The following is a 14,080-nucleotide window of genomic DNA, read 5'->3' on the forward strand; positions in this document are numbered from 1 at the left end:
GTCTAATATAATTTAGTTATATATTCAGTGTTCTTAAGCAATTTAGAATATATTGTTGAATAAATATTTCTGCCTAAATCACTTTCTCTTATGTAATGATTTTCATTTTTAAAATATTTATCTATTTACTTATTTATTTATAGAGCATGTGCATGAACAGGGGGAGGAGCAGAGGGAGAGAGAGAGAGAATTCTAAGTAGGCCCTGCGCTGCTAGCATGGAGCCTGATGCAGGGCTCGATCTCATGAACCATGAGATCATGACCTTCACCAAAATCAAGAGCCAGAGGCTCAATCAACTGAGCCACCTAGGAGCCCCTGTAGTAATATTTAAAGAAAATTTTTGTAAGCAAAATTCCCCCAAAAGTTAATTCCTTATTTCTTATAAATTGATTCCATAATTTCACCCTCATACTTTTTGATATAACAAAATTTTAATCTTCTAACCTCTCCCTAAAAATCAGCACTTTCTTTATGTCTGTGAATATAATTGTACAGCTGTAAAACCCCTCTGGCAAGAATTAAAGATTAGTAATGTTTTTGTTCTAGTAAGCCAGTGCCCTAATTATAGGGTAAATAGTGCATATTCTAAGTCATAGTTTAGCTAGTCAGTTAAGAGAAGCTTTAATTATTACAATGTTAAACTATTGCCATGACAAAACAGACCTTTTTCTTTTTGCTTCCCCTCCCCCCCCCACCCCTTTCCTTTTTCTCTTTTGGAATGATATGATAAGTGGCTAGTCTCACAAATATCCAGCCAATCAAAGTATAGGACATTTTACTATTACTGATCCCATTCTTACCCTTCAAACCCTAGGATGGCACCACCCAACTATTTCTCCAATAGAGAAGGAAAAACTTTCCCTACCTTGCCTAGAATATCTGACAGCAGCTAGATAGATCAAACTTAACTTAATGCCATAGGAATAGCATGCATTACCATGGTGATTTTCAAATATTTATTACCAACAGATCCCTTCCTTCAACGAAATCAGAAGCCAGAAGTTGAATATGTAAAGACAGCACTGCTCTGGTTGACGTGTGGGTAGAGTCCTGGAATCTCACTGGAAACCAAGCCAACTTTTCCCTACTACCCAGAAGAAAGTGCTTGAAGATCCTAACACTGAGATGAGGTAGGCAAAGTGCTGGACTAGAATCAGACAGTTTGCTCCCAGCTTCCCTATAAAATAAGTGCAACTTTGGGCAAGTCACTTAACTTGTTTGGGCTTTCCGCTCCTTACCTATAAAACAGTCCTTTCACATTGTGAAGACCCAGTGAGATATTAGATGACTGAAAACTGTAATTTCTCATCTGATAATATCATTACAATTCAGGATACAAGGAGCTAACGTGCAAATGCCATACTGAACTCTCTGGTTCTTGGGGCGCCTGGGTGGCTCAGTCGGTTGGGCGGCCGACTTCGGCTCAGGTCATGATCTCGCGGTCTGTGAGTTCGAGCCCCGCGTCGGGCTCTGGGCTGTCAGCACAGAGCCCGGAGCCTGTTTCAGATTCTGTGTCTCCCTCTCTCTCTGACCCTCCCCTGTTCATGCTCTGTCTCTCTCTGTCTCAAAAATAAATAAACGTTAAAAAAAAAATTAAAAAAAAAATAATGAACTCTCTGGTTCTGACAATCTGAAGTCTAGGGTTGCTGTTTGGGGGTGCACAGATGGCACAGAGTCACTCCTGTGGGAGTATGTCCTGTAGCCACCGCCCTGGACAACACAGACTCTCTGATTAACTCACTTCTCAGCACCTACCAGTTCTCTTCTCCTTAAGTGGGAAACCTTTATCCTCCTACTCTTAACTGTAGTGCCTTTACCATCTGTTCAGTTTACCTTAGATATTGCTTGAGAAATCAGAGAGGAACAACAAAAATATATTTAGCAGCACTTTATTGATTTATTTTAATATGTTTCTATGGAATTCATCTTTCCTTGTTTTTTGTTGGTATCGAAGTTTGTATCAGAGACTGTCAGCATATATTAAAGGTTATAGCCCCATTTCATAGTTAAGAAGTCTTGAAAAGTAAGACTAAATCAAGTTTCTGGTAAAGTAAGTTTTCATCTTTATTTGTTTCCTATTCTGTTCAATTCGAAACAAGGATTCACTCAATACAGGCACAAAAATAACAGGCAGAGCACCACATATACGAAGGCAGACTAAGTTGTAGAATATGTCACAATGAATTTTTAAAATAAAAATTGGAAGGGAGCCTGGGTGGCTCAGTCCACCAGCATCCAAGTTTTGATTTCGCCTCAGATCATGATCTTGTGGTTTGTGACTTCGAGCCCTGCGTTGGGCTCTGCACTGACAGTGTGGAGCCTGCTTGGGATTCTCTCTCTCCCCCGCTCTCTCTGCCCCTCCCCTGCTCACATACTGTCTCTCAAAATAAATGAATAAAACTTAAGTAAATAAATAAAAATTGGACATCAGCAAAATCCTCTATATCCTTAATCTCTTCTTTGAATGTTCTCACATTATTGCTTAGTAGAAACATGACTTTTCTCCAAGGACATGTTTCCTGTGTGCCCCTCTCATGTGGTGGCTGATGTTTTCCCTGCAATCCTGTTCCACTGGCCTGGAGGCCAGGCAGTCGTACATTCCTCTTATTCTCCATTGCCGCTTTGACACCATTCTCCCTTCATCCACCTCTCCCAGTGCTGGAGCTCAAGTCAGCAAGTCATATCCCCATTACTACTTATTGTTAGTAGTCTGTTGATTACTACATCACTCTCATTTAAGTCGTCATTATTTCATTTCCTGCTCCACTAAAACACTGCCTTTGACAATGTTTTTGTTCTAACTGCTAGCAATGCATATGTTTCTTCCCACCTTGTGGCCTCTAGATTCCCTGAACTCCCCTCCTACCATGATGCTCTTTACTTACTCAAGCTACTACCATGTACATAGATTTTGTCATCATTAGCTGCAAACTCTCCAGAATCCCAGTGTCATGCATGCCTCTCTCTGATCAACACCCATTATCCTTCTAGCTCAGACCCTCTTACACTCCAACTCAAGACAACCTTTCCAATTCACCAGAACCTCCAATCCATTGTCTATACCACCATTTCATAATCCCTATTTCCCTGATGTCATTTCCCTCTCTTTACCCAGTTTTAATTTCATGGCTAATCAGTAGTCACTCTCATTAACACATCCCCTATTCCCTGTTGCTCCCTACCTTCTTAGCAGCAGGACAAAACTGTGGCTCTGGTTGAATTCAAGTCTCCATCATTTCTACACCTGCACAAGTGCAAGTGAATGCAATTGGAGAAATACATAAAACAACTCTCACTGGTCTACTTTATTTTTTATTTAGAGAGAGAGAGAAAGAGAGCCCACGTGTGTGCATGCATGCACTTGAGTGGAGGAGGGGCAGAGAGAGAGGGGAAGAGAGAATCCCCAACAGGCTCCATGCTGTCAGCATGGAGCCTGTCATGGGGCTTGATCTCATGAGAGATCAAGAGTTGGATGTTTAACCACCTGAGCCACCCAGGTGCCCCTCACTGCTCCACTTTAAATTTGTGACCACATTCCTCATGCAAACTCTAATGTAGCATAGCAATCCCTTCTCCCTCTCAACCTCCTGGATTCACAAGACGACTATTTCATACCTTCTCATTTTTCTACAAACCTCCATCACCACCTTCTTCATTCTTAGTCTACATTAAGGACCAAACTTTCCATTGCACTCAGAAAAAATTGAAGCAAAGAGCAGAAACCTTCCGCAGACTCCCACTATCATCAACCCTCTTAGCATTTGTACCTATATGTTTTGCCTTGAAGCCAGTCCCTCCACTTATATACTAAATCCCATTTTTTCTCATGTTACCTTGAAGAATATTCCCTCTGCTTAATGTATTAATCCTCCCTCTCTGTTGAATCACTGCCTATCAGTATAAAAGCACACTATTGTTTCTCCCAACTTAAAGGAAACTTCTTTACACCACTTCCTCTCTCTGTACTACACTGTTTCTCTGTCACATGTGTAGCAAAACTCCTTGAAAGAGTTGAGGACAGTCTGTTTACTGTCTAATTGATTTCCTTCTATTTAAACATATTCTAATTAGCTTTACATATGCCCAACTCCACCATAACCACTCTTAGAAATGTGAACAATGTCTTCCCCACTTTGCTAAGCTCCCAGGGCAATTCACGGTCTTCATCCCAGCTGACCTTATTAGGGTCACTTAACAATTAATCATTCCTGGTTATTTACATACTCTGTTCACTTGGCTTCCAAGTTATACCTCTTGGCTTTTCTCCTGCTTTACAAGTCTCCATTTCTCAGTCTGTTATGCTCTTCCTGATGTCTGCAAACAGTGTATTGAAATTATTTGTTTCCACATCTGTCTTCCATTCCTCAACCCGTGTGCTAGACTGTAGTCTTCATAACAGCAGAGACTAAGTATTATTCACCTTTTCATGAATTTCATAATAACATACGCTGAGATTCAGGAAATGTTAATTGGAGTTTGTATTAAAACAATTTACCCTAGGGGCGCCTGGGTGGCTCAGTCAGTTAAACATCCGACTTCGGCTCAGGTCATGATCTCGCAGTTTGTGAGTTCGAGTCCTGCATCAGGCTCTGTGTTGACAGCTCGGAGCCTGGAGCCTGCTTTGGATTCTGTGTCTCCTCCCCTCTCTTCCCCTCCCCTGCTCATGCTCTGTCTCTGTCTCTCAATAATAAATAAACGTTAAAAAAATTTTAAAACAATCTACCCTAATATTCCTGTGACTCATGAAATCAAACTTCCCAAGAATATTCTGTATTATAAAGAAGAGTCCAATCAATTCATAATTAGTGCTTATAAAGAGGAGATGGTATTTGTCAGTGCCAGAAAACAAACTCTCCAAGTTTGAATTTATTTTATAAGGTTTTGTCTTTGACCTTGGTTCAAAGAGCCATCCCACGTCAGAAAAGAAGTTAGTGTATTTATCAAATACATATTTCATGAAAAGGGTTATTTAACCATTTCAAGCACCTGTACAGCATGTTTCATGAAATTTTATTTCAAAGAGATAGTTCTCAGTTCTCTCAGTTTTGGGTAAATACTGCTTCTTGACATCCTAGCTAGGTTTATATCTTTTATACTCTCCCTTTGTATAACATCTTGCTTTCCATTACTTACAGTGCCTTGGAATGGATAATTGCAATTTCTACTTTTAGGAGGAATTTAATTGAAAAAAAATCTCTTAAAGAAAACTATACAATCCAGTTTTATGTATTTTTATATAATTCTTTCATTTCTCTTATACAATGATTTTAAAAATTACTTTTGTAAGCAACCATACATAGCTGATTGTAAGTCCATGAACACATATAAGACAATTTCTTCCTATGCACATTTTCCTGCTTTTGTTAATGTTCAGTTGGCTCTGCCATTAGGTTTCCCAATTATTTTTCAGTAGGTATTTAGAATCCTAACAGTGGCTAACCTATATAATTCCTCATCCTCAACAAATTACTTTCCACTTACTATTCACCTCTTCTCTATACCATTAATGAATGCACAGAAAATTGGCCCTCAAACTCATCCCTGGGAGTATACCATCATTAACCTCTTTCTAATATGGGCAGTTTATCTCACCACCTGATGCTGTTGTTAAAAGAGCACAGAGAAGTGGAGACGACCCCAATCAGTTAGAAGCATCACTTGACACTTATTCTGTATCTACACAGTGATAGAAATTAGGAGCGCATAAAAGTAGGCTACACAGCCTTGTTCTCCTGAGAACCTAGCATCGAGTTTGGCAAATAGCTAGAGCTAAATATTAGGACAATAGATAATTGCTAGATTGTAACTATGGCTTCAAATGATAAAGGGTAATAGCTCATAATTGGGCAGAGAAGGTAGACTCTGAGATGCATTTTCCTTAAACACCTTACAGTAGATAGAAAAGAGGTCACCATCCCAGATGAAGGAAGCACAAAAGCAAAAATGCAGATGCAGAGAGGTGGGGATAGTCAAAAGACCAAGCACTCCTCTAGTGGACAATCATGAAGTATCCATTTGGATCAATAGGATGAGGTCATCAAATTCATTTAATGATTTTTTTTTTAGACCAACAAATATAACCTGAGTTCCTACAGTACTTTGTCTAGGTGTCAAGAGCAATACACAAGTGAATTCGGCATTTTCTGCCTAAGAAAGCAGCATAGAGCTCTATGTGTGGGGGAATATGGAACCATAATGCTTGAATGGTAGCTTGGTATCATCAAATTGTAATTGTTTGAATGGCAGGCTTTTATTTATTTATTATTTTTTTTAAATGTTTATTTATTTTTGAGAGAGAGAGAGAGAGACACAGAGTGCGAGTGGGGGAGGGGCAGAGAGAGAGGGAGACACAGAATCCGAAGCAGGCTCCAGGCTCTGAGCAAGCAGTTAGCACAGAGCCTGATGCGGGGCTCAAACCCACGAATGGCAAGATCATGACCTGAGCCAAAGTCGGACGCTCAACCGACTGAGCCACCTAGGCGCCCCTGAATGGCAGGCTTTTAAAAGGTATAGGCTACACTCATAATGACTAAAATGTCTCAGTGTTTTTTATAAGGGATCTTAGATTCTTCCTTTACAACTTCCCTCAGGTTTTTGTCTTTTGGTTATTGTTTGCTATTTCTTGATTTTTATCATGCCTGAACTACTATATTAGTTTCCAAATAGATGTCTTTTTCTTTAGTCTGTCCTATAAACTGTTGCCAAATTAATTTTCCTAGAACACAGCTCTTTATCCAAGGGACTCTTCTGCTGCAAATATTTTTGACAGGGCAGACCTTGAGTATCCTGCCCATGGTTTCAAGGCCTCCTTATATAGTTTGAGTCCAGCCAACTTTCTCTTCTATTTTACTCCTCCACTGAACTCTGTTTTCTGATCAAGTAAATTCCACTTTCATGGAAACATTTCCTATTCTAGGTCTTTTCACATAAAATGTTTCCATCTGGGATGCAAACTTTCTCCCAGTTGCCATTTATGTGAATTCTTCATTTCCTTTAGCCTTTGCCTATTGGCCCTTTTCCAAGCCTCATACTAGGAATAATTTTTCTGTTCTCAGAATTCCACATTCTCCACCACAGTCTATACTTGTAATTCCTGATATTGAAGTTGGTCTTTCATGTCTTATCTTTGCATTATGTTGTAAATTTTTTTCCTGCTCCCTTAAGTTTGCAGAGTGGACAGGGTGTGTATAAGACACTGATGATACCCATTAGTAAATATCTACTGAATGAGACTATTGAATGAATGAACAATCAATCAAGATACATACTAGAATAATGTTAATAACTAAGAAATACAGAGATGCCTCCTGAGTCATTTGGCTGCTGGCAAGCTGATGTGGCCAAGTGTCTAGGCACTTGAAAAGGAAGATAAGAACTTGGAAAATGTTCCAGTTTCCAGCAATGCTGTTAATTTTTGAACCAATCAAAATGTTATTAAGTTATAGAGACAAATAAGACTTGAAAGGGTAAGATGTTTGTCAGCTACTGTCTGAGCCGAGTAAAAGGGTGTCCCAATGGCAGACTGGAACTGGCATAGCCTAATAAGGTGACAAAACCAATTCATTGTGTGCATGTGCATGTGTGTGTATGTGTGTGGTTTGATTTTGCTACATTTCAGTGAAAAGTTAAGATTTGAGCAGAATAATCTGATTTATGATAATGTGCCCTCAATCTGTGTCCAAGTGGGCTGCATAATGAACTCAGCAATTTCCTCCTCCTTCCATATAAAGGTAATTTCTAGTATGATGAAGGAATTAATGTAGATGAGGGGTTTTGAGAACTAAGTATAATCAAGTTTTATGCAAGGAATTCATCTCAAGGCCAAAGAGATTAAAATCGTGACTCTAGCCATTCACAATAATCATGTACAATCTTAGATTTCTGAGTAGAATGAGCAGGAAGATGCCCTCATTCTTCAACCTCCAAACTCTCTGTCCTCAGCAGACTGTAACCAACATCTTTGATTGTAAAAAACTATATATCCCCTTGGCTTTAATGCTTAAAATGTGAAACCATCAATCTGGATAAATTTGAATTCTAACTTTCATCAGCTGCATGACTTTAGGCAAAATTGTAAATTTCCCTGGGCCTTGAGTTAACTCACAAGTAATGGGAATAATTAATAACACTTACTTCATGCAGGTCGGCAGGATTAGCAGGAAGGGTGCCTGGCATAGTGACCAAATTGCAAGTGCTCAAAAATAAATCTTTCTTCCTTCCCCAGCCACTCATATAAACAAGGAAATTCAAAGAGGTAGATGAAATATCAAAGTTCTAGCAAAACTATGAATTTGTATTCTACTTTTTCTCTTAGAAAATACAAGATATGTGTAATTTAATCTTTATGTTTTTTTAAGATTGGGGGACAAAGTGCACTTATCAACTAAAAGAGCTTAATGATTCTGAGTGCTAAGCTGGTTGATGTACATACTGCTGTCAATATTTAAAATATGTTTTATAAAAAATAAATAAAAATGTTTTGTAAATTAATTGAACATTTTTACTCTAAAACTTCTGAGTGTCTTTAAGGCTTTACTAAATACTGTATTTGGCCACTGTTGCCAGTGATAAGAGTAATGATAATCAAGTAATCAGATAGTTTTAAAGCAGTTTTGGGGCGCCTGGGTGGCTCAGTCGGTTGGGCGGCTGATTTTGGCTCAGGTCATGATCTCACAGCTCGTGAGTTCAAGCTCCGCGTCGGGCTCTGTGCTGACAGCTCAGAGCCTGGAGCGTGCTTCAGGTTCTGTGTCTCCCTCTCTCTCTACCCCTCCCACGCTTACGCTCTGTCTCTCTCTCTCTCTCTCTCTCAAAAATAAATAAACATTAAAAAAATAAATAAATAAAGCAGTTTTCTTAAAAATATTTTTTTATTTTTAATTTTTCTTAACATGTATTTATTATTGAGAGATACAGATAGAGCATGAGCATGGGAGGGGCAGAGAGTGGGGGAGACAGAGAATCTGAAGCAGGTACCAGGCTCCGAGCTGTCAGCACAGAGCCTGATGTGGGGCTTGAATTCACAAACCATGAGATCATGACCTGAGCCAAAGTCGGATGCTTAACTCACTGAGCCACCCAGGTGCCCCTCTTATAAATGTTTTTAAAAGTGGCATAGGGGAGGGGCGCCTGGGTGGCGCAGTCGGTTAAGCGTCCGACTTCAGCCAGGTCACGATCTCGTGGTCCGGGAGTTCGAGCCCCGCGTCAGGCTATGGGCTGATGGCTCAGAGCCTGGAGCCTGTTTCCGATTCTGTGTCTCCCTCTCTCTCTGCCCCTCCCCCGTTCATGCTCTGTCTCTCTCTGTCCCAAAAATAAATAAACGTTGAAAAAAAAAATTAAAAAAAAAAAGTGGCATAGGGGATAATTATTTCAGTTAAATAACCATAATAGATAAGTTTAAGTTAACATATATTCATATTACATAGAAATCATAAAAATTAAAAATGACCCTAAATGCCACTGCTCAGAAAAACTAACTATGAGACATACATTGGTTATAAATTTTAAAGAGCACAGAAAAGCATAACGTGGAAAAGACACCTCCATCCATCCTCCTTATTCCAAAGTTCCTTATCCCCAAAGTAACAGTTATTCTTACTTGTTTGTCTGGAATGTATTTCAGAAAGAGGTGGATTTATTTATTGATACAATTCTCTTCTTTTCTTTAAAAAAATTATTTTAATGTTTTTATTTATTTTTGAGACAGAGAGAGACAGAGCACGAGCAGGGGAGGGGCAGAGAGTGAGGGAGACACAGAATCCGAAGCAGGCTCCAGGGTCTGAGCTGTAAGCATAGAGCCTGATGCAGGGCTCAGACCCACGGAGTGTGAGATCATGACCTGAGCCAAAGTCAGACACTTAATCGACGGAGCCACCCAGGTGCCTCTGATACAATTCTTTTCTATTTCACAAAAGATGTACTGAATATTCTTTCAATCCTAGTGGCAAACATGATCCATGCACAGTGTTTCAATTTCACAGATTTTTAAACCTACAAAAGTATGTCATGTCAGAAAGCGTAGATGTTACTTAGATTTAGAGAGGTAGAAAGGGAAGATTAGGAAGTCAGTTACTTAGCAGGAAACCATACTTGCCTTCCCAAACCACTGATTTTCCTCTGCCCTCGGGTAAAACTAGTTGTTACTTCTGAGAACCAGAGAAAAACCAGTACTACTTTGTCATTCATTTTAAGGACTGAAGACCATCCTTAATAGAAAAAAAATGACTCTTCACAAGAATGTGCTTTTCCTTGGGACGCCTGGGTGGCTCAGTTGGTTGGGCATCTGACTTCGGCTCAGGTCATGATCTCGCAGTTCCCGGGTTCGAGCCCCGTGTCGGGCTCTGTGCTGACAGCTCAGAGCCTGGAGCCCGTTTGGGATTCTGTGTCTCCTTCTCTCTCTGCCCCTCCCTGTTCATGCTTTGTCTCTTTCTCAGAAATAAATAAACATTAAAAAATTTAAAAAAAAGGAGTCTATGTTTCCTTTATAGTTAACACAATTTGAAATACATTACAGCAAATTATTTTCATTCAAGCAATCTTTTACTGATTTTTCCAAGCAGAGTTAAAATATATCTCCATGAAGAGGCTCTCATTTCCCTCCTTTTGTATACACTCTTTAGTGTGCTCAGGATATTCACCAAAACTCCTGTGGCATTTACCACACTCTGCCCAATATGGCTTGGCCTGTATGTGTTCAAATAGCATTTTCCAGTGGTTCCATGTGGACAATGCAGTTACTAAACAACTGTAGACTCAATATTAATCTCTGTTACTCAATTTTGATTGTGAACTTCCAGACGATTTCATGACAGAGATTGCAAGTAGCTGTTTTCTTGATATTTATTAGTTGACTTAAACTACACTGAGACTGCAAGTAGCAACTATCAAGCAATGATCTTTCAAGGGAAAGAGTTAACAAATAATAGTCAGTAGTTATGTTATCTTACTGAGACGTTAAATTCTACTAAAACCCCTTCATGGTACTGCTCCCTGTCTGGCTCCTTTGTCCTCAGTATCCCTCATCCTTACTTCCTGTGTCCTACCCTTTTCCTCTTTTTTTTTTTTTTTTAAGGTTTATTTATTTATTTAATTTTGTAATGCTTCTTCATTTTGAAAGAGACAACAAGTGTGCATGAATGAATGGGGGAGAGGCAGAGAGGAAGGGAGAGAATCTCAAGCAGACTCTCCTGTCAGCATGAAGCCCGACTCAGGGCTTGATCTCAAGAACTGTGGGATCATGACCTGAGCAGAAATCGAGTTGGACCTTACCCGACTGAACCACCCAGGTGCCCCTATTTATTTATTTCTGAGAGCCAGAGACAGCCATAGAGCTAGCATGAGAAGAGGAGGGGCAGAGAGAGAGAGAGAGACAGAAAATCCCAAGCAAGCTCCATGTTGTCAGCTCAAAGCCTGATGTAGGCCTTGAACTCATGAACCGTGAGATTATGACCTGAGTTGAAATCAAGAGTTGGATGCTTAACTGTCCTGCCCTTTTCCTCTTTATTCATTGATCTGTTTCTTATGTCATTCTCATTTCTCCTGTTTTTCTTTTCTCCTTTCTCATCTCCATTTTTCTCCCCTTACAAAGTCACACACACACACACACACACACACACACACACACAAACACACACACACATACAAGCACACACATACATGCACGCACAGTTTTATATATTTGATCTTTTCTTACCGGGATGAGGATGTAGGTTCAGTAATTTGTCTTTGCACACGTGCATGTTTAATTAAATGTTCTTTTAAAGCATTTTGGACTTCTGCTGGGATATCAGGGGAAGTGTGGCTGATTTTTATAGCAGGCTCAACAGCTTTTAGAGCTGGCTTTTCATTTTCTTTAACTTCTTTTTTCTCTTCGGTCTCAAAGACTTCAGTAGGAGCACTTGAAATGCTCTGTGGAAGGGTGCTGACGTTGGAAGTCACAGGTTTGCTTTTCCAACAAGGCCAGCACAACTTCCAGAAGACAAAAAGTGAGACAACCAACAAGGCCAGGCCACAGAAGCTGACAACCACCGCTAACAAGCTGACCGAAATATCTGGAAAAAAATCACAATGTAAAGAAATATTAATCCACTGATAGTGTACATAAAGGAGCAGAAACAGTGAGATAATTTACATTATGGTTATTATCAACAGATTTCTTTTTTAGAGTTTCAAAATTTACTTTTAAGTTAGGGAGGAAAGATTAATAATTAAGCCTGGAAATTCTCAAAGGAGATATATGAAAAATCCCAATTGTGTATAGAAAAGGCATGATGTATGCACATTATTTCAAAGAACAGTACAAGGGGTCCAAGAGTTTGCAAAATGAAAGGTGGCAACTTATAACCTGCCATGAAGTTATGAAACTTAAGAAACTCAGAAAACGCACACAATAAGAAGGCTTCTGTTTGTTTCATCTTTTATCTAAAGATGTAAACTTCTCACTTTCTAAGCAGGGAATTATATCAAATATTTGTATAAACCACTTTCTGTCGTCTAAATAAGAATAATATGTTACTAACAGAGAAGAGGTACACTGGTAGTTATATTTTTAACCTCCCTAGGTCCTTTCTGATAACCTTGCATGTTCCTACTTTCTAACATCCCAAATTAATGATGTTAAGTATCTCTAACATATCCTTATTTCAAAATAACCACAAAATTAATATATGCTCATTATGTAAAATGATCCAAAGAAATATAGTAAAAAAAAAGTTAGTAAGATTGAGTAAGTAAATGAATGAGAGAAAAGAAACAAATCTCCTGTGCAGAAGAATTCCAAGCAATATATGTAGATACTCTGTTCTAAAGAAGGTGGACCACAGCTCCCACTCCTCAAGTGTGGACAGAGTGCACATACTGCACATAGTGACTTCCTTCCAGAGAAGACAGTATGGAAAGGAGTAAAAAAGGGTAACTATAGTTGGAGAGACCTCACCAGGTGATCAAGGTGACTATTGGCAATAATGAATCATGTTGATAGTACACACCCTTAATATGATGTGATGAAAATGGCACTCTACCTTTGTGGTCTTCTTTCCCAAACCCATAACCCAAGACTAATCATTAGAAATCTGTAAGACAAATTCCAGTAGGAGGGCATTCTACAAAATATCTTACCAGCACTCTTCAACACTGCCAAGGTTGTCAAATAAAAAGTCTGAAAAACTATCATAGCCAAGAGGAGATTATGGAGACAATGACAACCAAATGTAATGTGGTATCCTAGATGGAGTCCTGAGATAGGAAAAGGATATTAGGTAAAAACTAAGGAAATGTGAATAAAGTATGGACTTTAAGTAATGGTGTATCAATACTGCTTCATTAATTACAACAAATAACCCATATTAATGTAAAATATTAATAACAGGAGGGGCGCCTGGGTGGCGCAGTCGGTTAAGCGTCCGACTTCAGCCAGGTCACGATCTCGCGGTCCGTGAGTTCGAGCCCCGCGTCAGGCTCTGGGCTGATGGCTCGGAGCCTGGAGCCTGTTTCCGATTCTCTGTCTCCCTCTCTCTCTGCCCCTCCCCCGTTCATGCTCTGTCTCTCTCTGTCCCAAAAATAAACATTGAAAAAAAATAATTAAAAAAAAAAAAATAACAGGAGAAACTGGGTGTGGGGTATATGGGAACTCTGTACTGTCTTCCCAATTTCTATGTAAATCTAAAGCTGCTCTAAACAATCAAGTCTGTTTTTTAAAAAGTTAAGGATATCCCCCTACCTACTTCCATTTTCACCTTCCTAAGAAAACCAATGTTGGCAATCTGGTGTTACAGCACCCTTAAAAACTAAACAGATTTCCTGTAAAGGGAAATTTGTCTACATGTAAATAATCTTGTCATTTTCTTTTACAACTTTGCTTAGCCTCAATGTAAATATGAATCCAATTTCTTTTGTTTAAAATAAAAATGTTAGGAATATGTTATAGGCTGAATTGTGTCTGTCCCTTAATCCTTTCCATTTTCTTATGTTGAAATCCTCACCCCCTAGTGCCTCAGAATGTGACTGTATTTGGAGATAGGGCCTTTAAATTAGTCATAAAGGCAAAATGAGGTCATTATGAATAGGCACTATTCCAGTATGACT

At 39.2% G+C, this 14,080-nt stretch overlaps 1 protein-coding gene across 3 annotated transcripts in view; it reads right to left on the reverse strand.

Annotated features, from left to right (window-relative positions):
* SYT10 (synaptotagmin 10) overlaps positions 1-14,080 on the reverse strand; it is a 68,127-nt gene that overhangs the window by 37,266 nt on the left and 16,781 nt on the right. For all 3 annotated transcript variants that reach the window (XR_006708828.1, XM_045463780.1, XM_045463779.1), the window contains exon 2: positions 11,691-12,048. Coding sequence is in view for 2 of the 3 variants with exons in the window: in XM_045463780.1 (XP_045319736.1) it covers positions 11,691-12,048 (358 nt within the window). In the remaining variant the exon portion in view is untranslated. The remainder of the gene's footprint in view (positions 1-11,690; positions 12,049-14,080) is intronic.

This window comes from Leopardus geoffroyi, chromosome B4 (genome assembly GCF_018350155.1).
Source record: "Leopardus geoffroyi isolate Oge1 chromosome B4, O.geoffroyi_Oge1_pat1.0, whole genome shotgun sequence".
Classification (NCBI taxonomy): domain Eukaryota; kingdom Metazoa; phylum Chordata; class Mammalia; order Carnivora; family Felidae; genus Leopardus; species Leopardus geoffroyi.